Source organism: Pangasianodon hypophthalmus, chromosome 5 (genome assembly GCF_027358585.1).
Source record: "Pangasianodon hypophthalmus isolate fPanHyp1 chromosome 5, fPanHyp1.pri, whole genome shotgun sequence".
NCBI lineage: Eukaryota > Metazoa > Chordata > Actinopteri > Siluriformes > Pangasiidae > Pangasianodon > Pangasianodon hypophthalmus.
The window spans coordinates 30,376,495-30,401,598 of record NC_069714.1 but is presented as its reverse complement, the minus strand read 5'-3'; the positions used below and the strand labels follow the sequence as shown (position 1 = coordinate 30,401,598).

Sequence of the window (25,104 nt, the reverse complement as noted above, 5' to 3'; positions counted from 1 at the left end):
TAACACTACCTGAAAGGCTTCTTCCCCACCATCTGGGTGAAACACCCAGTGATAGAGCACCCCTTCCTTCTCTACCCCACCGGCAAAATAACTGCAGTCTACGTTCTTCTGGACTAGGAGGCAATTTTAGTCTCCAAAATACCAATATTACTGGTATCCTTCCTGCTGCGACCTCATATCGACTGGGGAATGGCAGGGAAACACAGTCATTTGGCACACATGGGTCATCAACTCACCCTGCACTGCTCATTTTATGGCCATAGGAACTACAGCCCCTGGGAACAGATGTTGAGTCTCCTCTGTACACGGGAGATGCTGTCTAGACAGGGCATCAGCATTCTGATTACTCCTGCCAGATAGTTTCAGAAACAACACTACAGCAGTTCTGCATGATGATCTGCTGAAGAAGCTACGCAATCTCGGCTTGCTGCGGGGACCAGGCCTCCAGCCCTCAGAGTCGTCTGATGCCGGTGGCCGGGGGAGGGGATGTCGCAAGCAGTGCATGAGAAAGCAGAAGCGCGGCAAGAGGGCGGGGGTTCGTGCTAGGCTAAAAACAAACCGTAGCCGGCTGGCTCTTCCGTCCATCCTGCTCTCCAATGTCTGCTCCCTGGACAATAAATTGGATTACATCCGACTCCAGCAAACTACACGATGTGAGTTTAGAGACTGCTGCATCTTTGTTTTCACAGAGACGTGGTTCAGTGACAGAGTTTCAGACGCCGCCATTCAGCTAGACGGGCTAGCCTAGTTTCGAGCCGACAGAAACACAGCTCTGTGCAGTAAGGCTCGCGGCGGCAGCTTGTGTGTTTACATCAATACGGAATGGTGCAAGAACTCGGTGCTAGTCTCTAGTTACTGCTCATCACTGGTGGAGTTTGTGACTGTTAGATGCAGACCATTTTATTTACCACGGGAATTCACCACTGTCCTCATAATCAGTGTATACATTCCCCCCAGCGCTAACGCTAAAGACGCGCTCTGTGTACTGTATGGGGCTATTAGCGAGCTGCAGAATTCAAACCTCGATGGACTGTTTATTGTTGCCGGAGATTTCAACCATGCAAATCTCAAGTCAGTTCTCCCTAAATTTCATCAGCATGTGGACTTTGCAATGAGAGGGAAGAACATGCTAGACCTTGTTTACACAAACATCCCCGGCGCGTACCGTGTGGAGCCCCGCCCCCACCTCGGCTACTCAGACCACATCTCTGTTATGCTAATCCCAGCATACAGACCGCTAGTCAGACGAACCAAACCAGTTCTGAAGCAGGTGAAAACCTGGCCAGCTGGAGCCATCTCTGCTCTTCAGGACTGTTTTGAACATACTGAGTGGCACATGTTCAGGGAAGCGGCAACTGATGGCGACTTCACCAACTTGGAGGAATATGTGACATCAGTGACTAGCTATATCAGCAAGTGCATTGATGACGTCACTGTCTCCAAGACCATCACCACACACTCCAACCAGAAGCCGTGGATGACTGCAGATGTGCGTGCGCCACTGAGGACCTGAGACTCCGCCTTCAGATCAGGCGAAAAGGCGGCACTAAGAACAGCGAGGGCCAAACTGTGCCGGGGTAACAGAGAGGCAAAGCGCACACACGCTCAGAGAATCCACAGCCACCCAGATGCGCTGAACGACTTCTACGCTCGGTTTGAGGCACAGAATGGCGTGACGGCAAGGAAGACCACCCCTCCTCCCAATGACCAGGTGCTGTGTCTAACCACGGCCGATGTGAGGAAGACTCTACACAGAGTCAACCTGCGGAAGGCTACTGGACCAGACAACATTCCTGGTAGGAACTTGTGTTAGTGATTGTTCCAACGTGCTTCAAGGCCACCACCATCGTCCCCGTGCCAAAGAAGTCTCCAGTGTCCTGCCTCAATGACTACCGTCCCGTTGCACTTACATCCATCATCATGAAGTGCTTTGAGAGGCTCGTCATGAGGGACATTAAGACAATGCTGCCCCCCTCACTGGACCCCCAGCAATTTGCTTACCGTCCCAACCGCTCAACAGATGACGCCATCACCACTACCCTCCATCTGGCCCTCACCCACCTGGACAATAAAGACACATATGTTCGAATGCTCTTCACTATGTTCTACAGAGGGACTATCGAGCGCATCCTGAGCAGCTCACTGCCCACTGTCTGGATTGGGAATTGCACCGTCTCGGATCGCAAGACCCTTCAGAGGATAGTGAGGACAGCTGAGAAGATCATCGGGGTCTCTCTTCCCTCCATCACGGACATTTACACCTCATGCTGCATCCGCAAAGCCACCAGCATTGTGGATGACCCCACACACCCCTTTCACACACTCTTTACCCTCCTGCCATCTGGTAAACGGTACCGAAGCATTCGGGCCCTCACAACCAGACTGTGCAATAGTTTCTTCCCCCATGCAATCAGACTCCTCAATACTCAGAAACTGAACTGAAAGAACACACTCACACATACCTCCAATACCTCCAATACTCAGAAATTGGGCTGAAGGAACACACACATATACCAGTATACACACAACTGAGCATCCTCCATCCTCTCTGCAATTTTTTTGCAAGTTTTTGCACGTTTATGCTGCTACATTACCCATACTGTACATAGGCTGCTACTCTTATGTTTACACTTATGTTTACACTATTTCAGCTACTTGTTTTGTACTCTTGTACTATTTGCACTATTGTCACTAGGTTCACTTTAAACAGAACTGTGTACTGGTCAGCGCTGCACTATGCCCATTGTCTGTCCCAGTAGTCATTGTACTGTCTTGTATTGTCTTGTGTTACATTTCTGCTCGTTGTTTTACATTCTTCTGTGCTTTCTGCAAAATCCACTTTCTCTAGACTTAATTAAAAACTTTTGAAGCACATTATGCTAAAAATGCCTCGTCTTCTTGCAGCTCTCTGGCTGCAGCTTTATTTTTGCAGCTTTTTAGGACCAGTGGAAGGAGGGAAGGTCCTGGTGATGCCCGTGGACGGCAGCCATTGGCTCAGTATGAAGATCCTGGTGGAGGAATTGTCTCGGAGAGGACATGAAATGGTGGTTCTGGTTCCTGAGACCAGTGTGTTGATCCACGGCTCTGATGCATACACCGCTCGGGGTTTTAAGGTTCCCTACACCAAGGCTGAACTGCATGATGGCAGCATGAAAAGTATGAAGGAGAGCATTACGAAAGCGCCACAGATCTCTGACTTATTGGAGAATGTCATCGGGCTCCTCAGCTTTACTAACATGCAGGTGAAAGGATGCGAGGCGCTGCTGTATAATGAGCCTCTGATGCAGAACCTGCGTGAAGAACACTTTGATATCATGCTCACCGATCCCTTCCTGCCTTGTGGCCCCATCATCGCCAAGGCTTTCTCTCTTCCTGCAGTTTACTTCCTGCATGGACTTCCCCGTGGATTGGATCTGGAAGCCGCTCAGAGCCCGTCGCCTCCGTCCTACGTCCCGCGCTATTTCATAGACAGCACCGACGTCATGACGTTTCCTCAGAGGGTCAAGAACGTGCTTAAGGCAGGATTCGATGCTATTCTCTGCAGAGTACTTTTCTCCAGCTTTGATGAACTCACCAGCAGATATCTCAAAAAGGATGTTTCATTTAAAGATGTCCTCGGACATGCTGCGATTTGGCTTCATAGATATGACTTCACCTTTGAGTACCCGAGACCTGTAATGCCCAATATGGTGAGAATTGGGGGCATCAACTGTGCCAAGAAGAAACCTCTGCCTGCGGTGAGTCATGATCATTAATTTAGTTTTTTTTTTTTTTAACCTTGAATTGATTTTAGCTAAAAATTTGATTAATAAAGCAGCACCATGGTGACTTCATATGATTCTGTTAACAAAACAACAATCAGACATTTTGGCAGAATTACGTTAGCAACATTATTTTCCTAAGATATAACATCCCTAAGTGTTTTATTCCTCTTATACTACAGCAAGTTAATAATGATTACAATTGTGTATTTATTAAGATCATCATACTTTTTATCCATTTATAGTTACATTTAATGTTGTTAATTTTAGATAGATAGATAGACAGACAGACAGGTAGATTGACAGATAGATAGATAGATAGATGTCCCACTCAACATTCATGTATTTTTGCGCTCCTAATAACGATTAAACTTCATTAACAGTGAAATCAGGGTGAAGGCTAAATTCTCATGGTACTCTACCTCTGAGTCTGTGTGTGTGTGTTGTAAACACAACACCTACTAATTACAGCTAATTTGTGTTCTTGTTGGAGGAAAATCATTGTATGAAAAATCACGATAAAGAAATCAGATACCTGGAAACAACCTGTACAGCCACAACATTAAAACTCTGTTATAGAAAATAATATATTATATAATTAGCTTAAATCAACCAAATCGTGTGTTTGATTAGTCGGTATTACACAGCATTTCCCTCATAGCGCTCTTGTTTGATCTGATTGCTGCAGACCTGCTGATTTATCTACGACTACACAGTGATGTTATGAAAAAAAATCATCAAATTGGTGCACTTTTAATCCATTCTTTAAATATCTGTACCTAATATAAACCTGTGAGTTGCAGCTGCACTACTGTCAGAGCTGCTGTTATAGAAAATTAATCAACACCTTCTGACCAAGACTCCCGGTTTCAGCAGCACTGTGGTGTAAGTTTAGTTAATGTTACTATCGAAGCTACAGCATGACTTGCGAGTAAAAGGAAAAGTTTAAAGAAAAGTCTGTGATAAAAGATACTTGAAGGAATAACATTATGAATAATGTTAGGGTCTATTTCTGAACACTGCTGGAAATATATCTATTTTTTCATCTGTTTTATTGTGTTATTAAAAGTTGCAAAAAGGAATAGAATGGAAATTTACACATAAAAAAAATGATCTCAAAACTCATGTGGATAGAGTTTAGTTTGAAGGCCAAAGCCCAGATGAAGATAGACAGACAGACAGACAGACAGATAGATAGATAGATAGATAGATAGACAAACAGACAGACAGATAAATAGTTAGATAGATAGGTAGATAGACAGACAGACAGACCGATAGATAGATAGATAGATAGATAGATAGATAAACAGACAGACATACAGACAGACAGACAGATAAATAGATAGATAGACATATAGGTAGATCGACAGACAGACAGACAGACAGATAGATAGATAGATAGATAGATAGATAGATAGATAGACTATTTAACCTTGTGTGTGTGTGTGTGTGTGTGTGTGTGTGTGTGTGTGTGTTTGTGTGTGTGTGTGGAGGTATAAGATAATCCCACTATTGCCGTGTCACTCTGAGCTGTGACACTCCTGATAATGTTTAAACTTCATTATCAGTGAAACGAGGGCAAAGGCTAAATCCTCCTGGTAATCTGCCTCTGAGTCTGTGTGTGTGTTTTTAACAGAGAAACACACAACACATAATAATTACAGCTAATTCATGTTCTCATTAGAGGAAAAACATGATAAAGAAATCAGATACCTGGAAACAACCTGTACAGCCACAACATTAAATCTTATAGAAATCTTATAGTTATAGAAAGTAATTAACTATATAATTAGGTTATTTAAGAAATATACAGTATAGCTCTATCTATATGCCACTCACATTTAAACATCTGTTCATATCTCAGTTTTTATCCAAGGTGTTTATATTTAGATGAAGCTCTCTAGTTCACTTCTGAAAGGCAGAATGAACGTGTCTTTGATTAGTCGGCATTACACAGCATTTTCCTCCTAACTTTTACACAGTTGATCAGGGAGAACTCTTGTGTTTTTATCAGCTGTTGCAAGCTTTTAACAAATATCTCATGCAATTCATAGCAAGACGTTAGTAATCCCATCATTTTAAACATGCTGTGTGATGAAATTTCCAACATTGTACCTAGACCAAATAAGATGGTTCTAGAAATGTGAAGTTGAGCTGACTGTTCAGGAGGGCAGAGCTCTGTGTGGCTCTGTGGAGACTCTAAGACTTAGTCAGCCTTGGTTATGTGAAAATAACAATCAATCAATCAATAAATCAATAAATCAATAAATAAAGAAACATTTTTATCAATTCTCAAAGCTCAGGCTACGGAGTGTAAACAGTATCTTTAATAAAGAGTATGAGGGCGGCCTACCTTAGTACACAGAGCAGTATCCGAGAGCGTGGTCATTAAAAGTGAGTGTGAGGTGCCCTGAACTGTGTGCACGCAAAGGTAGTCACAAGTGTGGAGTGGTGAAGTTTAGTTTAGTTTATTCATAAAGCACTTGGTAACTAAAAAATTGTTACCAAGAAACCACAAAGCGTAAACTCAGAGGTAAAGTTAAAGCTTCACCTCTGACTGTTACAAAGCGCTGACACTGGAGACTCCTTCCATAAATGTTAAACATAACTCTGTGAATGAGCTGTTACTATTAGAAATGATAATGCATTACAGTGAACGTATTAATATTCTGTAAACCGGAAATTTGCAGCTGCTCTGCTGTCAGAGTTTCTATTATAGAAAATTAATACCCTCACATTTGAGCAGCATTGTAGCGTAAAAATGGATCATAAGGAAAGCTTTCTAGAAATTTGCAATTAACACCCTCGCGTTCATTATGTTTTTGAGATCTAACCCATCTCACACTCTCAAGAGCTGGTAGAGATTTGAAGAAAAATCGCCACTAGATCAAAAATATTTCTTAATTGAATATTTATTCATTTATTTTCAAAGTAAATTCTGTCTAGCTAACCAATTTTGCTGATACCGCAGCTAATCTCTGAATGATGCGTTATTACAGGAGCACGCACAGATGGTTCACATCATCATTACAGTGACCATGAAGCACATGTGTTCATGACATGTTGAATGAACTTCGCTCTCAGGTTGATTCTGATGAACGATACACTGATTGCTGTTTCTTCTGCAGGAGCTGGAGGAGTTTGTGGACGGCTCTGGAGATCATGGCTTCATCGTGTTCACTTTGGGCTCTTTCGTGTCTGAGCTGCCAGAGATCATAGCCCGAGAGTTTTTCAAGGCTTTTAGACAGATTCCTCAGAGGGTGAGAAGAAAATACATCTTATACATCATCATACATCCAGTGATATCTGATTTTATACAAACTCTTGTCTGATCACTTCCTGTGATATTTATTGAGAAATGCGTTACAATGGTGTAAACATTACAGTAAGCTCTGAGGAATTTGTTTAAAACTACCATGAGGAAGGAAGAGTGTAAGGAATAAAACACTTCATGTTGTGCAGTTATAGTAAAATAATCAATGGGTGGTGTAATGGAGCTGATCACGGTTAGTGATTTGATTTTCAGGTTCTGTGGAGATACACCGGAGTCATTCCCAAAGACATTCCTGAAAATGTCAAAGTGATGAAGTGGCTTCCGCAGTACGACCTCTTAGGTTTGTTTACATGTCCACATTGAAGATAAAAAAGTGAAATGATCTTTTTCCACGCACAGTTAGTTAGTCCTCTAACCACATAAATATAACTTTGCACACTCAGTCACCGTTTTATCACACGATTATTAGGTGGGGGTGTGGTGAAGTGGACCCAGATGCAGAGTGAGGAGGCAGGTAGAAGTTTAAGAGTTTTAATGAAGCTTAATGACAAATCACAGTCAAATAAAACTTAGAACACTCGGTTGCAATAATCTCCCAAGAACAGAAAGACACCAGGTCTCAATCTATAGGTTCATGTACACAGAATAGTCAGTGACAAAAATCCGACACGGTAGAAAAACAGTCCCGTTACCCGTGGCACAGTGACATCAGGAACCAGGACTGATCCAAAGGACAGAGCAAGATCAAAGCCAAAAAACAAACCAGGTCTCAGCCGATAAATACACAGAGAATAATTCCAACGGGGCGAGATGAGTACACGAGTCGAGGGGCGAGGCGAGGCCAAGAACTAGAAAACAAAGAACAGAAACGTGAGAATATCGGGCAAGAAAGGCACACAATAATCCAGCGATGTGTGGAAGCGCGCGTTGCTTATTTATACAGGTAGCAATAAGTGGGGAAAATGGGGAACAGTTGTGCTCACGCTTCCGCACAATAGATGTCGAGGCAGGATCAAAACTCCAGGCTGGAATGCAGAAGTGCATGTGTGGTGTCAGAGCGGAGCGTGACAGTACCCCTCCCCCTACGAACGCCACCTGGCGTTCCAGAGGGTGCCTCTGGGTGACGTTTGTGAAAGTCAGAGATTAGGGCAGGGTCCAGGATGAACCTAGCAGGAATCCAGCTCCTTTCTTCTGGTCCATAGTCCTCCCAGTCCACAAGGTATTGTAGACCACATTGTCGGCGACGAGACTTCAGCAGCTTGCAGAGAGTGTAGGCTTTTCCTCCTTCAATGATCCGAGGAGGAAGAGGAGGGTGGGAAGGGGGGGAAAGAGGGCAGGTTACCAGGTGTCTGAGCTGGGACACGTGAAAGATGGGGTTGATACGGCGCATGGTCAAGGGTAGATGCAGCCTGACAGAACAGAGATTAATGATCTTGGTAATGGAAAATGGACCAATGAACCTGGGGGAAAGCTTATGGGAGGTAGTCCTGATGGGGATGTCCCTGGTAGAGAGCATTATTCTGTCGCTGATCTGGAATCTGGGAGTAGCGGAACAGTGCCAATCTGCCTGTGGTTTGTAAGCCCTAACGGATCTGAAGAGCTGTTGACGTGCTCTCTGCCAGATCCTCTTACACCCGCAGACAAAAGCTTGGGTGGATGGAAAAGATACCTCCTCTTCCTGGGTGGGGAACAGGGGAGGCTGGTAACCGAGGCAACACTGAAAGGGGGACTGCCCTGTGGTGGCGGTAGGGAGGGAGTTGTTGGCGTATTCCACCTAAGGAAGGAACTTGCTCCATGAAGTGGGGTCCAGCGAGGCCATGCACCTAAGAGTGATTTCCAGCTTTTGATTAGTTCTCTCGGTCTATCCATTAGTTTGTGGGTGATACCCAGAGGACAGGCTGGGCAAGGAGTTCAGTGGTCTGACTGGCGGACGGAAGTTGAGGTAAAGGAACAAAGTGAGCAGCCTTAGAGAAACGATGTGGCAGGCTAACTTGGAGTTGCGTCCCCATTCCAATACCTGTGGTGCACGGATGCAGGTACGAACAGGCGATTCAGGGGAACGTTGCTGGTACCAGGTTCATGTTCCAGGGCATCTCTGACATTTTCCTCAATATCGAGGACAATAGCGGCCACCAGGCACTGGGAGGGTAGAACAGATTCGATGGGTGAGGACTCTTGAGGAGGAGCGAACTGCCATGAGAGGGCGCCAAGCTTGGTATTCTTGGAGGCAGGGTGGTAAGAAATGGTGAAGTTAAACCTCGAGAAGAACAAGGACCAACAGGCTTGACAGGCATCGAGTCTCTTGGCTGTCCTGAGATACTCCCGATTTCGGTGGTCCATCCAGACTAGAAAAGGAAGTTGGGTGCCCTCCAACCAATGCCTCCATTCTTCCAAGGTCAATTTGATGGCAAGGAACTCTTGATCCCCGATACAGTAGTTCTGTATGGCGGGCATGAGACAGCGTGAAAAGAGTGTGAGAATGGAGAAAGACTCCCACTCCGGTCTCGGATACATCAACTTCGACGTATATGATGGATCAAATTGTAATGATGGGTCGGGAATGGTAAGGATGGGAGCAGAGGAGAACCTATGTTTAAGTTTAGAAAAGGTTTCCTCGGCTTGCGCATCCCATCGGAAGGGGTTTTTGGTGGAGGTGAGGGCTGTGAGAGGGGAAGCCACAGTGCTATAGTTTCTGATAAATTTCCTATAGAAGTTGGCAAAGCCCAGGAACCACTGGAGTTCTTGTCGGGATGTTGGTGTAAGCCAATCCAAGACTGCCTTAACTATAGAAGGTTTCATTTCGATCTTGGATAGAGAAATATTAAATCCTAGGAATGAGACTGATGTTTGGTGAAATTCACACTTTTCCACCTCGACATACAGTTTATTCTCAAGATGTCTTTGTAGGACCTGGTGGACATGATTGACGTGTTCCTTGAGGGAATGAGAGAAAATCAGGATGTCGTTGAGGTAGGTGAAGATGAAGACATTCAGGAAGTCTCTTAAAACATTGTTGATAAGGGCCTGGAAAACGGCAGCCGCGTTGGTTAACCTGAAGGGAACTACCAGATATTCATAGTGGCCAGATGGGGTATTGAAAGCTGTTTTCCACTCAATTCCTTCTCTTATTCGGACCAGGTGATGAGCATTTCTGAGGTCTAGTTTATTGAAAATACAAGCCCCCTGTAGAAGTTCGAAGACTGTAGTCATGACAGCTAACGGGTAACGGTTCTTGATGGTGATGTCATTGAGTAAACGATAGTCAATATGGGGACACAGTGATTTGTCCTTCTTTTCAACAAAGAAAAACCCCGCTCCTGCCGGGGAGGAAGATGGTTCCGAGATGTATTTTTTCATGGCCTCAGTCTCAGGTCCTGACAAGGAACACAAGCGGCCCCTAGGTGGAGTGGTGCTCAGGAGGAAGTCAGTGGCACAATCATAGGGGTGATGCGGTGATAGACAGATTGGTGTTCAGCAAGTCACAACCTATCAAAGATCAGAGTAGTCGGAGGGAACTTTAGCGAGGTCAAGGAACTCCTCCTTGGAGGTAGATGGAACGGAGTCAGTGGCGGCAAAACAGAGGCAGGTAGAGAGATATGATGGGCTCCAATCCACAATAGCAATCTTGATCCAGTCAAAGCGTGGGTTGTGGCGGGTTAGCCAGGGAAGTCTCAGAACTTTTTTTTCATTTCATTTTTCATCACAAGGAATGAGAGGGTCTCAGTGTGATTGCCAGAGACCCTTAATTGAACAGGAACAGTGCGGTGAGTGATGGGTTCAAGGCTGCTGCCATAAAGAGTCAATGAGCGCTTTGGTGAAGTGAGTTTTGTTGTCATGGGAGATACATAGGTTCAGGCAGGAATAGGTTGTTGAGGTACATTTTGAGTCTGGGCCCCCTAGTTTCCTCAGCCGTACTAGGGGGCCTTCCTTTTTAAAGGGCAGTTCTGACGAAAGTGGCTGATTTGTCCACAATAGAAGCACGACCTTTCTCTGAGCCTTTCTTCCAGGGGGATTTGAGCATGGTCCAATTGCATGGGCTCGGGCAAGGAGGAACGAAGCTCCCTGGGGTTGTGCCCTTACCTCCGTTGTCAGAGACAGTGGTCAATGAGACCGGCAAGGTCCATGAGATCCTATAATTGGTCAGGTAGCTCTCATGAAACTAGTTCTTCTTTGACAGCATCGTGTAGACCATTAAAAAAGGCATCGGATAAAGCGTGATTGTCCCAGCCACAAGAGGCCGCCAATGTACGGAACTCGATGCTGTAGTCATATGTGGAGCGTGAGCCTTGACAAAGCTGAAGAATCTGCCCTGCGGCTTGTCGTCTGGTGTGGGAGTGATCGAACACTCGGCGCATCTCGCTGGTGAAGGTCTGTGCAGTAGGGGGATTGGGCGTCCCATAAAGCTGTTGCCCACTCCTGAGCTCTACTGGAGAGAAGGGTGATGATAAATGCCACGTTAGACCGCTCAGTCGGGAACGACGAGGCTTGGAGTTCCATGACCAGCAAGCACTGGGATAAGAAGGAGCGGCAGGTAAAGGGTTCGCCATCATATGTGGGCAGGGCAGGCAGACGAGGTTCAGAAGCCATGGCGTGAGTGGCAGCTGGGCCAGGAGCAGCGGATGGAGGTGGAGATGGTGCAGGATTTTGTAGGTGGTGAATGTGGGACGCGAGTGTACCCAGAGTGTCTGAGATTGATCTGAGTGCTTGGTTAATCTGTTGGAGATCTTGTTGGTGGGAGCTGAGGAGAGCACCTTGGCTCGCGACTGCAGTTTGAAGTCGGTGCAGCTCTGCTGGGTCCATATTGGCTGGATTATTCTGTAAGGTGGGGGTGTGGTGCAGTGGACCCAGATGCAGAGTGAGGAGGCAGATAGAAGTTTATGGGTTTTGATGCAGCTTAATGACAAATCACAGTCACATAAAACTTGGAACACTCGGTTGCAATAATCTCCCAAGAACAGAAAAACACCAGGTCTCAATCTATAGGTTCAAAGAATAGTCAATGATAAAAATCCACCGCGATAGATCCACAACAGCAACAACAGTCTCTTTAACCGTAGCACGGTGATGTCAGGAACAAGGAAATCCATAACATCTGAAGGACAGGACAAGATCAAAGCCAAAATAATAAACCAGGTATGAGCCGGTAAATCCACAGAGAATAATTCCAACGGGACGAGACGAGTACGAGAGCCGAGGGGCAAGGCGTGGTGGAGAACTAGAAAACGAAGAACAGAAACGTGAGAATATCGGGCAAGAAAGGCACACAATAATCCAGCGATGTGTGGAAGTGTGTGTAGCTTATTTATACAGGTAGCAATAAGTGGGGAAAAGTGCTTGCGCTTCCGCATGGCGGATGTCGAGGCAGGATCAAAACTCCTACAACTAAGTTAAGGTGGCTCAGGTAACTTGTAGATATTTTTCAGTTTTATAACCTGATAATTAAAACCAAACATTTGAGCTTACCATTAAACAATTAAGGACTTGAGATTGTATTTTATTTCAAATTATAGAAACTGAAAAAAAAACATGAATATAGTTATAGAATATAGAACTATGCTGTTCAATTTATTCCTAAATAATGATGCTGAACTTTTCCTGTATTACACTTTAGGGTGCGTTTTTAAAACCAGTGAGTAAATTTAATGATGTATATTCCTTTTTTTTCCTTTAATTACTGTGTTAAAAAGCACACCCCAAGGCCAAGGTGTTCATCACACATGGAGGGTCCCACGGGATCTACGAGGTTATCTGTAACGGCGTGCCAATGGTGATGATCCCCCTCTTTGGAGATCAGAGAGACAACGTTAACCACATGGTGGTGCGCGGAGTCGCAGAGAGCCTGACCATGTACGACCTGACCTCAGAGAAACTGCTGGGGGCACTCAGAAAAGTCCTCAATGACAAGAGGTAAAAACAAAAGACAGTCAGTTCTATAATACCAGCTATAATACCATAATACCATAATAAAAACTATAATATCACAGCGGACTCTCCACATATGTGGATTAAAACTGTGTGTAATCCTTGCTATGATGAAGTTTTCTTAAAGTAGATGTTTATTTAATGTTTATGGAAGGAGTCTCCATTGTCAGCGCTATGTAACAGTCAGAGGTAAAACTGTAAGTTCTTCAGGACAGAGAAGTTCATGTTTTGTGGTTTCTTGCAAAATAACAAACTGCGTTTTTTTTGTCTTATTAATTTAACTCGAGAGAGAGAGTAAAAGAGAGGCTGGTGAGGGAATGAGTGTTTATGGCTGCTATAAAATTGTAATCATTGTTACAAAAAAATAAAATACTTGAGGAATTCAAGCTTTTATAGAAAATGATTAGCTTTGCTGTGGTAATCGTAACTCTGCTGTTCTCCTAGTCATTGAATATTTTCCTCCAGTCACCCTGACCCCTTTTGCTCTCTGGACCTGCCTGATCCATCGTGATGCCCTACTTCTGGGTGGAGTTCTCATTGGTTGAGATTGCTTGCTGTTGCTGGGGGTGGCCTCACATGGACGGCCTGAAGATCATTGGGATTGCTGGGGATGGTGCCACTTGGGGGCTGTGGAGATGGCTTGGGGATCTCATATGAGGAGTTGTATTGAGATGGCTTGGGACTGTGATTGCTGTGGTGGCTTTGGGGCTGCGGTTGCTGCAGGCAGTTTTGTACTGAGGACTACATCAGTGGACAGTGGATAGGTTTAACAAACCGGACTTCATGTGAAAACTGTGGTGAATTTACTGGTTGCACAATTGCACTATTTGTACATATAGTACACAGTTATAGAAGGGATTTATTTATAATTGCACTAGATCCCAGATGAGGATGGGTTCTATTTTGAGTCTGGTTCCTCTCAAGGATTCTTCCTCATATCGTCTCAGGGAGTTTTTCCTCACCACCGTCACCTCTGGCTTGCACATTAGGGATAAATTCACATATTTACAATTTATTTTGGTTTAATTTAATTTGAATGTATTTATTTCTGTAAAACTGCTTTGTGACAATGTCCATTGTTAAATACAAATACAAATTGAATTGAATTGAACTGTAAGAGCACAATACAGAGTGTTTTATATTAAACAAGTATTAGTGTGCTTCATACTGATGAAGACTGTGTTTTTTTCCATTCACAGCTACAAAGAGAAGACAACAGAGCTCTCTAGGATCCATAAAGACCGTCCAATCGAACCGCTGGACTTGGCCGTATTCTGGACCGAGTTTGTGATGAGACACGGGGGAGCTGAGTATCTGAGACCGGCCGCTCACCATCTCAACTGGGTTCAGTACCACAGTCTCGACGTCATCGGGTTCCTCTTGCTCGTTCTAGCCACCTTCATTTTTATTACCATCAAAACCTGCACTTTCTGTTTCAGGAAGTGCTTCAGGAGGACTCAGAAGACCAAAAAGGAGTGAGGTGGCCAGTGAAAGATCAGGAAACTAATCAGTTCTGTGCTGACTATAACGGTGATGATTTATGGCTATGACATTATACTGTGATAATCTGAAATAGTTATACTGTTATCATCAATATGTTAATTTTAATACTCAGAGATGCCAAAATTTACAGTTTATGGTTCATAACTCGCTGCTATGGCACATTAAAAAATTCACAGAAGGGGAAAGGACGCAGAGCGTGAAAGATGCACTATTTGCTGGAAGCACTTACTTTCACTTCACAGTGACTTTTGCTAGGTGAACTTTGACCTGTGATTAACGAGCCTTCGTCGAGCCAATAATTATTAACTATAATACACTGAAATTTTGCATTTATTTTGGTTTAATTTAATTTGAATCTATTTATTTCTGTAAAGCTGCTTTGTGACAATGTCCACTGTTAAAAGCGCTATATAAATAAAAATGAATTGAATTGTATTAACAGAAAGGTCATTCAGTGTTGAATAATACAAATGCAGGATTAGATGAATTATATTAATTTTGCAATAATTGTGTCAAATAAGTTTAAATGCTACATCTTATCATTTTTGCTGTCAAATGGATTTATCCCATCCACAGACACAGGCGTGTTCAAATTCATTTTTTTCTCCCTACAATGCAAATTTTCTTTTCAGCAATATCAGCAACTCTGAATATGCTATAGGATTTCTAAAAAAACATCTTGGCTTACATTTTAAAGTGATAAACAAAGATAAACTACTGAAGGGGCTGCTCTTAACACAGACACATTAAACGATCTTCTAATTGTTCCTCACATTTCATTTCATTTTGTTCCAATGTACAGAGTTGATGTATTGGGTTGAATGATTCTCATACTGTGAATCCGTGATGCTGGTCTACCTCTTGAACATTGCTACCTCTGTCTGGCCTTACATGCTATACACGATGTGACACTCTCCCAAGTTTGGGAAATGAGGAAGCAGGATGCAGGCTTGGGAACAACTCAAGAGGTGTTTTATTCTACGTCTTTTACTTTAGCTTTTCAGCAGTTTTATTTTCCCTCCTATACATGCACGCACATATGCGAGTCTGTGCTGGTTAGCTCTCTAACTCTTACGGCGCTCATCTGTCTCCTTTTTATCCTTGCTACAGCTCACTGCAACACAGAACACTCATTAGTAGAATTCCCCACAGGTGTGCATTCCTTACCACTCACCTTCTCCAGCTCTGCCCTCCGTTCACAAACTGGCGCCATCTGTGCCCCCAACCTGTGGACCACCTTGAACTTAAATGGCTGAAGTGCCAGATACCAACGAGTGATCCACGCATTGGCATCCTTCATGCGGTGGAGCCACTGGAGCGGAGCGTGGTTCGAACAGATGGTGAAGGCCCGTCCCAACAGATTAATGGAGGGTGAGGACTGCCCACCAGATGGCCTCTATCCAGGTACAAGATAACTGGCCAATCTGGCAACCCTGTATGTGTCTGTATGGAGAAAGTGATCAACCCAAAACAGTTACAGTTACAGTTAAAGCCTACAGTGTTGGACCAAGACTTACTGTAATTAATCTTTATTGTGTCAAATTAACTAAATGTTAATGCTACACTGTGTTATTGTGTCACTAAGTGTTAATGCGACACTGCGTGAGTTAATGCATCACTGTATGAGTTAATGCATCACTAAGGGTTAGTGCATCACTGTATGTGTTACTGCCACACTAAGTGATAATGCAACACTAAGTGTGCATTATCAGTTTGCAATAACAAGTGTGCAATCAGTATGTGACACTGTATGTATTAATGTATCACTATGTGTTAATGCATCACTAAGTGTTAATGCGACACTGTATGTGTTAATGAAACACTATATGAGTCACTGAAGCATTGTGAACGTAAATGCAGCACCAGTTTTTGACAACACATTTTTAACAGTTAATCCAAACTTTAAAAATCAGTTAAACAAGATTAGAAATGTAACTTTTAATTAACTTTTGACTTTTAGATTTGAGAAGTTTTGTCATTGAATTGTGTCATTTAAAATGTATTTACAGATATATATTTTAAGGAATAAAGATTTAAGATCTTTATTTAAAAAAACATCATTTTCGTTTGTAGCTGTCAATTTATATTCAACATATGTGTGAACAGCACCACCGTGTGGCTGAAGCCATCACTGCATCTAAATTACCCTCCACTGCTACTGCTACTACTTTTACTACTACTACTACTACTACTACTACTAATAATAATAATAATACTAATTGTTTTTTTATAAACACTGAGCAAACCTGAATCATGCTTTATTGCACTGTATGCAATTGAAACATGTCTAAATTATGTCGTGAATCAGTTGCTTTAAATGCATCTTTTATACATCAGTTCACATGGAGACGCAGTTTATTTCAAAATATATTCATAGAATATCTGCAAATATTAGTACATTTTAGGAAACATCCATTTATACCTGTATTTAAGAATATATTGCAGTTTATATTTGTCTTGTTCACCTTTCATTCTTTCATCTTGAGTAAGTGCTTTATGATTCGATATATGTGAAATGTATGGGTATGTATTCACAGTCACAAACAAATACATGTTAATATTTCAATATATTTTAACTATTTTAAATTGTACCACCAGGAACAATGTTACCTTCTGTTACAGCTGAAATAAAAACTCTTTAAAAGACTCAGGAATTAAAAGACTCTATTTTAAAATATTTAATATTTAAAACATTCAGTCTCACAATTGCAGATCTTTACAATTATTTATTTATGAATATGCATTATTTCTGTTAGGAACTGAAGAACATATACAGTATATATGGCAGCAGGAATACGCTGAAATTCTAATTTATTATAACATATTCTTAATTTAGAGAATAAGATTGATTTAGAGAAAGAGCTAAAAGTTTGACATGTCAAAATATTGAGATAATTTACTTCTGACTGTTACAAAGCACTGACACTGGAGACTCCTTCCATGTATTAAATTAAATGAAACATTTGTTTATCTTTTTCTTAGCTTACTTTTTTAACCACACTTCTGAGTAATCTGAGTAATATTATATGTCATATTTTGTTATTGAAATGAAGAACTTGTGTTAGTGATATTTCTCTGTTAGTTTGACAGAGTCTGTTGGCAGTTTAGTTGCAACATGAAGCAGCAAAGCAGTTATAACCCTCGTGCACACTCCGCTAAGGGCCACATAGCATACACGATTCGTATCAACACATCCAACAGACTGAAGGAGATAAAGATTGTAAGCACACAATCACCAAAACCAAACCAAATCAAATCAAAAGTGACTTACAGGTTAGAAGGCCTAACCCCAACAATACGCCCCTTTCAGACGGTACGATCCACAGCGTGTGTCCCAAATCGCCGGCTTACTGGGATAGATGGAGGGACACAGTAAAACACTTTATATTGCCATCCATAAAGCTCACTACACCATTGCAAAGCATAATAGCACCAAAAAAAAGCTTACTTGAGAAGTATGGTGAACGTATGTGCCGGTAAAGGCACAAAAAGTCCCAAAGCTAGGGAACGATTAGCATGAAACAAACTATTAGCTAAAAAATGCTACTGGCTATGAAGCCAACCTGTACCTTAAACACCATCAGACACCCGGAAGCACGCAGGCAGGCAGCGGAAATGATGCACCCTAGCTATCCACCACCAACATCTTTAAATAGGCAAAAGTTGCTGCTGATTGGTGGATGCAACTGCCACATCATACCACAATGAAGAATTACCTCATCCTGCCACAATCTACCCCCAGCTTTTGCATCAGCGCCCCGACGATGACCCTTCCTCAGTCCCAAGGCCGAAACCAAAGAGAGTCTGTACTTGACACTGGGTTCGAATCTGCGGCCACCCCTTGTGACCTTTGACCCACCGCTCATGGTAGGTGATGCAAATTAGAGTGATGGCCAGCCATACTTCTTCCTGTTCTCAGAACTACACCTCCACTTGTCCATGACGGACCTTCCTGGTGGAAGTAAACTGCAGATGGCAGATGACCTCCTACCAAGTGAGGTGCCTCTGATGCCACAGGTACCACATGAGCCATCTCAATTTGCCCACCCTCAGAACCATGAGGAACCGAACCAACCACAGCTTGATCTGCCTGCCTAAACTCATTTTCAGGTACTAATACAAACAGATCCCCATCATCAGACTCTTCCTCTGGAAGCAACACTAGTTCAACTGAAGGACTACCTGGAACAGGGACGGGAGGAACCCTACCAGGTCGGACCTTCAACAATGAATGATGTATGTGCTTTAACTTCATCTACTGGCGCAATATTATAAACTTCTCCCTGAAAGACCACCTAGGTCCACACATCCTGAATCTTATTTGACCTTTCACACTGAAATCACGAAGGTAAACCAGCTGACCTTCCTCAAGTGGCACACTGCAAACATGCGCATCATGCCGAGCCTTATGACGACTGGCCGTGACTTCCAGCCACTCCTGAGCCCCTTCAAAGGCTACCTGCAGCCTATGCTGGTGTTACAAGATCCACCAGTGCACAATAACTTCTGCCAGCTCCTGAACCCTACCAAGAAGGAAGTCCACCGGGAGTCGAGGCTCCTGACCAAGCATCAGGTAGTATGGCGACTCTCCAGTGGCTTGGTGGGGGTAGTGTTGTAACAGAAGGGCACCTGGGGAAGACAAAGCTCCCAATCTCCCTTCCGAGAAGCTGGCAAGGCCCGCAACAAATTGTGCAGGGTCCGATTGAAACGTTTGCACTGGCCATTCCTGGCCGGATGGTATGGGGTAGTGCGAGACTTTTGGACACCGTACAGCCTAGGAACAGTTAGGGTGTCCTTAGCACATTGACACCACTCACACTCCTGGCACCAGTCGGCAATGTCGGCAGACATACCAGGCCAGTAACATCTCTGCCACACCAACTGGGTAGTACGCTCGACCCCTTGATGCCCGTGCCTTCAGGGCCTCTGGTAACACTACCTGAAAGGCTTCTTCCCCACCATCTGGGTGAAACACCCCTTCCTTCTCTACCTCACTGGTGAAATAACTGCAGTCTACGTTCTTCTGGACTAGGAGGCAATTTTAGTCTCCAAAATACCAATATTACTGATATCCTTCCTGCTTCGACCTCATATCGACTGGGGAATGGCAGGGAAACACAGTCATTTGGCACACATGGGTCATCAACTCACCCTGCACTGCTCATTTTATGGCCATACGAACTACAGCTCCTGGGAACAGTTGTTGAGTCTCCTCTGTACATGGGAGATGCTGTCTAGACAGGGCATCAGCATTCTGATTACTCCTGCCAGATCGATACTGGATCTCAAAATCAATGATGTAAGTTGGGCAGCCCACAGCCGTTCCGTGGCCCCCAATTTCGCCATAGCCAAGTAACTGACAGGATGATCCAAGATGACAGCATGGCAGCAGCACGCAGCGGCCACTCCCGATACAAAATGGTGTTATTTTTGTCTTTAGCCCGACTTTTATCGGCACATGGACATCGGAGCTACCGGTGTTCGTGTATACCACCACCAGACAATCAAGTTTCAGAAACAACACTACAGCTGTTCTGCATGATGATCTGCTGGAGAAGCTACGCAAACTCAGCTTGCTGCGGCGACCAGGCCTCCAGCCCTCAGAGTCGTCTGATGCCGGTGGCCGGGGGAGGGGATGTCGCAAGCAGTGCATGAGAAAGCAGAAGTGCGGCAAGAGGGCGGGGGTCCGTACTAGGCTAAAAATTAACCCTAGCCGGCCGGCTCTTCCGTCCATCCTTTTCACAGAGACGTGGCTCAGCGACAGAGTTCCGGACGCCGCCATTCAGCTAGACGGGCTAGCCTCATTTCGAGCCGACAGAAACACAGCTCTGTGCGGTAAGGCTCGCGGCGGCGGCTTGTGTGTTTACATCAACACGGAATGGTGCAAGAACTCGGTGCTAGTCTCTAGTTACTGCTCATCACTGGTGGAGTTTGTGACTGTTAGATGCAGACCATTTTATTTACCACTGGAATTCACCACTGTCCTCATAATCAGTGTATACATTCCCCCAGCGCTAACGCTAAAGATGCGCTCTGTGTACTGTATGGGGCTATTAGCGAGCTGCAGAATTCAAACCCTGATGGACTGTTTATTGTTGCCGGAGATTTCAACCATGCAAATCTCAAGTCAGTTCTCCCTAAATTTCATCAGCATGTGGACTTTGCAATGAGAGGGAAGAACATGCTAGACCTTGTTTACACAAACATCCCCGGCGCGTACCGTGTGGAGCCCCGCCCCCACCTCGGCTACTCAGACCACATCTCTGTTATGCTAATCCCAGCATACAGACCGCTAGTCAGACGAACCAAACCAGTTCTGAAGCAGGTGAAAACCTGGCCAGCTGGAGCCATCTCTGCTCTTCAGGACTGTTTTGAACATACTGAGTGGCACATGTTCAGGGAAGCGGCAACTGACGGCGACTTCACCAACTTGGAGGAATACGTGACATCAGTGACTAGCAATATCAGCAAGTGCACGTCACTGTCTCCAAGACCATCACCACACACTCCAACCAGAAGCCATGGATGACTGCAGAGGTGCGTGCGCTACTGAGGACCTGAGACTCCACTTTGATCTTCTCAGCTGCATCACTGTCTGGTTTGGGAATTGCACCGTCTCGGATCGCAAGACCCTTCAGCGGATAGTGAGGACAGCTGAGAAGATCATTGGGGTCTCTCTTCCCTCCATCACGGACATTTACACCTCACTCTGCATCCGCAAAGCCACCAGCATTGTGGATGACCCCACACACCCCTTTCACACACTCTTTACCCTCCTGCCGTCTGGTAAACTGTACCGAAGCATTTGGTTGTTTCGTTTCACTATGTACTTGTATATGGCTGAAATGACAATAAACTCCACTTGAACTTGAACCTGATTATTATCTGTGAATACTACACATTTATGTCCCAATAAATACTCCCTACATTTCTCAGCCATAGCCCACTTAATTGCCAAAAATTCCTACTTCATGGAACTATAGTTGGACATGTTTCGCTCAGTGGGTCTAAGGCTGCGGCTAGCATATGCAATAGGCCTCACCATACTCTCTTGTTCTTGAGAGAGAATTGCCCCCAGCCCTCCATGGCTGGCATCCACCTCCAAAAAAAAAGGTAGGGAGAAATCAGCATAGGCAAGCACTGGAGCTGTGGTAAATTTACCCTTAAGTTGCTCGAAGACACACTCGGCAGACCAAGCAGTGGCAAAATCTTGCACTGCATGCTTCCTACCTTTTGTGCCTGCCAACTCTGCTACTGCTCTATGAAGTGGTGCAGGCAACTTAGCAAACCCCTCCATGAAGTGGTGGTAGTAGCTCGCAAAGCACGTTTGTCCAACTTAGCCTTCAAACCCTCGGCTTTAAGCCAGCTTGAAATAGTCTCCATCTGGGCAAGATGTTGGGCCACAGATGAAGAATACACCATAATGTCATCAAGATATAAAAGCAAGGACTGATATTGTTGATTGCCACACAACCATTGCATCAAGCACTGGAACGTACTAGGAATGTTACACAATCCGAACTGCATCTATTCCACTCAAACAGGCCAAAGAGAGTACAGAAAGCAGTTTTATGTCTATTACTTTCCATAACTGGAACTTGGTTATACCCCTTGGCGAGGTCCAAGGTGGAAAACCAATTGGCCCCAGCCAGCGAGTCCAATGTTTCCTCAATATGGGGGAGACGGAGCGCATCCTTTCTGGTTTTAGAGTTCAGATGGTGATAATCCACGCACATGCGCAGATTCCCATTTTTTTACTTTACCAGAACAATTGGTGATGCGTAAGGACTGCAACTCTCCCCGATCACTTGTGCCTCTAGCAATTGATTAATACGAGCTTTCACCAGCTCATACTCAAAAAGGGGAATCCTTCTAAATTACTGCCAAACTGGTACCTCATCCACAAGAATATCATGGGAAATCAGGTTAGTACATCCTAAATCTCCATCGTGCATGGAGAATACAGAGGAATAGTACTGGGGCAAGGCTCTGACCTCGCCTTGTTCTGCCTCTGACAAAACAGACAAATCAATAGCTGCTATCTGCTCTTGCACAGTCAAGGCAGCGTGAGAAACCTTAGCATTTACTGCCGCAGCTACTGACTGAATCTCCCTAACCCCTGAAGGTAAGCTGACCACGTAAACACTGCTGAACATACCAGGGACAGTGCTGGAGTAGAGCACCACATCTGCAGTGCCAACATTAACCATAGGCACCAGCAGCATCCCATGCATCACCCTCACCAACACAGGAGACAATCCTACTGGAAGACTGGATTCAAGGGGCTCAAACAACATGGTATTGCTAGAAAATTGGTCAGAGCAAGTCAGGGTGACCAACTTCATCACTCTGTCTGGGATACGGTATGCCCCACGACCACGCATCTTAACCTTACCCCTTGGAGCAACAGTGGGTTGTACATCCACTTGATGGCAATGCTGAAGGGCCTGCATCACAAAGCTGAGTGCCTGTGACACCACGGTAAATTAAACAGAGCAGGCCCATGCTGGCCAAAAAGCTCTCGGTAACAAAGACTCAGAACATTCATTCCTAGAACTCCAGGAACCTGAACACACAAGCCACCAGCAGGATCCTTGATGACCAACACCCCACACTTAGGAATCAGTTGGTTACAGAGCTCAACATCAAGCTCTATGAAACCAATGTATGGGACAGTCAAACCATTAGCAGCTCGCAGCTGCAACCATTGACATGATCTGAGGCGCTCTTGTCCCCAAGGTTCAAAACATGACAAGAAACAGTTCTCTGTAATTGTGGACACCATGGAACAGCTGTCCAGTAAGCAGGATATTTGGACACCGCCCATCAGCACCACAAGCTGAGGACATGAAGATATAAAATGGGAAATAAAATAAGAAGAAGGCAAGCTTTGTCCATTCAGTATCATCAGGCATGTCTTTGAGGCAGCACTGGTGCAACACCTTGTTGTGATGTGAACAGTCAGGTATGTACTGGCGGCAGTAATTAATCAGTTCCATAAAACTGAGCATATCATTCTTTGTTTTGGGCAGATGGACCTCCAGTATGACTCTCAAATGATCAGATGAGAGTTTGTGCTGACCTTGAGAAATGAGAGATACCGCACCAGAGGCTGACAGAGAGTGAGGCCTTGAAACCACAATGGGCCAGGTATGTGAAGAGCACAAGGGAGCTTCTTCTACGGCAAACTGCATCTTTCCCTGAAAGCAGAATGACAGGGGTGTTGTAGGGTGAGCAAGTGGGTTTAATAACACCCTGCTCGAGCAGCAAGTCAATGACAGTTTGAATGCCCTCCTCCTTCTCCACAGAAAGAGGATATTGTTTACAATACACAGGGATTGACGAAAGGAGGTTAGCAACATATGGTGGTACCTGTACATGGCCTACTTCGCTGGAGTGCGTGGCTCACGGGTTGGATGGAACCTCAGAAAGCTTGGTGGGTATGACGAGGTCACCGCAGACCTCAGGACACACACATCACAGAAGAAAAACAGAGATTAATTGGAGTACTGAGAACAAGACGTCTTCCTTCAAAAGATAAACAACAGTTCAAATTAGCCATAACATCACGACCCAACAGATTGAAGGGCAAGGAAGGAATGACAACGAATCTGTGATAAAAGAGAATTATACACACTGTTAATGCAATACGTCAATGTTCCACACAACAAAAAAAAGCAAAACCCCACATCTTAGTTCTTAACTTCCAGAATCCTGATGACTATGCCAGAATGTGGCGAGGGAGGAAGAGCCAGGCATGAATAGGGAAGAAAAGAAGCCAAGGAAAAAAGGATAAAAGAGAAGACAAGGGGGGAAAAAAGGGAAAAGCGGAAATAAATTAAAAAAATTAAAAAGAGAGCCAGAGTAAAACACGCCAGTTATGTCAAAATATGGCGAGAGGTGAGGAAGAAGACGAGGAAGAACAAAGGAAAGAAATTACAAAGTAAATTTTAAAAAATACAAAAAAAGGTTAGAAAACTTGAGAATGTGAACTAGATGTTTCCCTAAGGTTAACACCACAACCAATCTTTTACGTTTAACGCAATTTACTTAGAGAAGTATTGGACAGGGCACACAGATCCATTCTGCAGGAAGAACCAGAGGTAAGGTTTGGTAATAATAAAATAGAAACTTTATTGCACAATTTGTATTAAAAATAAACAATACATTCGTACACCAGACACATGAAACATATACCTTGGCTTACTCTATAACCTATTAAGACAGGGGATAAAGATGACAAGGTGAATAAACTGTGTCACACGGTTACTGCATACAAAAACATATGAATAAAGCAGGCAAAAGAACCAGGCAAGCAGGCCAATTGCTTACTAGTTATTCAGAGCTGAGACTTACTGGAGGAAAGAAAGACAGAGCAAGACCTCTCAATCTCTAAACACCCCCACCATACACTTGAGCACCACACACACGCACACTCTACCAAGGTAATGAACACAGTACTCAGTGAAGAAACCACCACCACCTGAGAGGAGATAAAAAAAAAAAGCTCAGATTAGACAGTCTCACCCCAAACAAATAATGAAAGGAAAAAAAAGGAAAACAGTAACCAGCGCACAATATGTGCTATACCCCTATGAAACAGAATGCAGCCTCCGGATAGAACCCGGAAACTGCAAATTGTCC

At 44.1% G+C, this 25,104-nt stretch overlaps 1 protein-coding gene across 5 annotated transcripts in view; it reads left to right on the top strand.

The window, feature by feature from the left end:
• Positions 1 to 17,026, top strand: part of LOC128318432 (UDP-glucuronosyltransferase-like) — a 28,874-nt gene extending 11,848 nt beyond the window's left edge. The window contains exons 1-8 of one of the 5 annotated variants that reach the window (XM_053234567.1): positions 2,238 to 3,737; positions 6,890 to 7,021; positions 7,288 to 7,375; positions 12,723 to 12,942; positions 14,157 to 14,301; positions 14,397 to 14,487; positions 15,263 to 15,428; positions 15,571 to 17,025. In XM_053234567.1, coding sequence (XP_053090542.1) covers positions 2,877 to 3,737; positions 6,890 to 7,021; positions 7,288 to 7,375; positions 12,723 to 12,942; positions 14,157 to 14,301; positions 14,397 to 14,487; positions 15,263 to 15,285 — 1,560 coding nt within the window. In that variant the 5' untranslated portion in view covers positions 2,238 to 2,876 and the 3' untranslated portion in view covers positions 15,286 to 15,428; positions 15,571 to 17,025. The other 4 variants (XM_053234568.1, XM_053234566.1, XM_053234564.1 and 1 more) reach the window with 4 other exon arrangements.
• Positions 17,027 to 25,104: the final 8,078 nt, after the last annotated feature.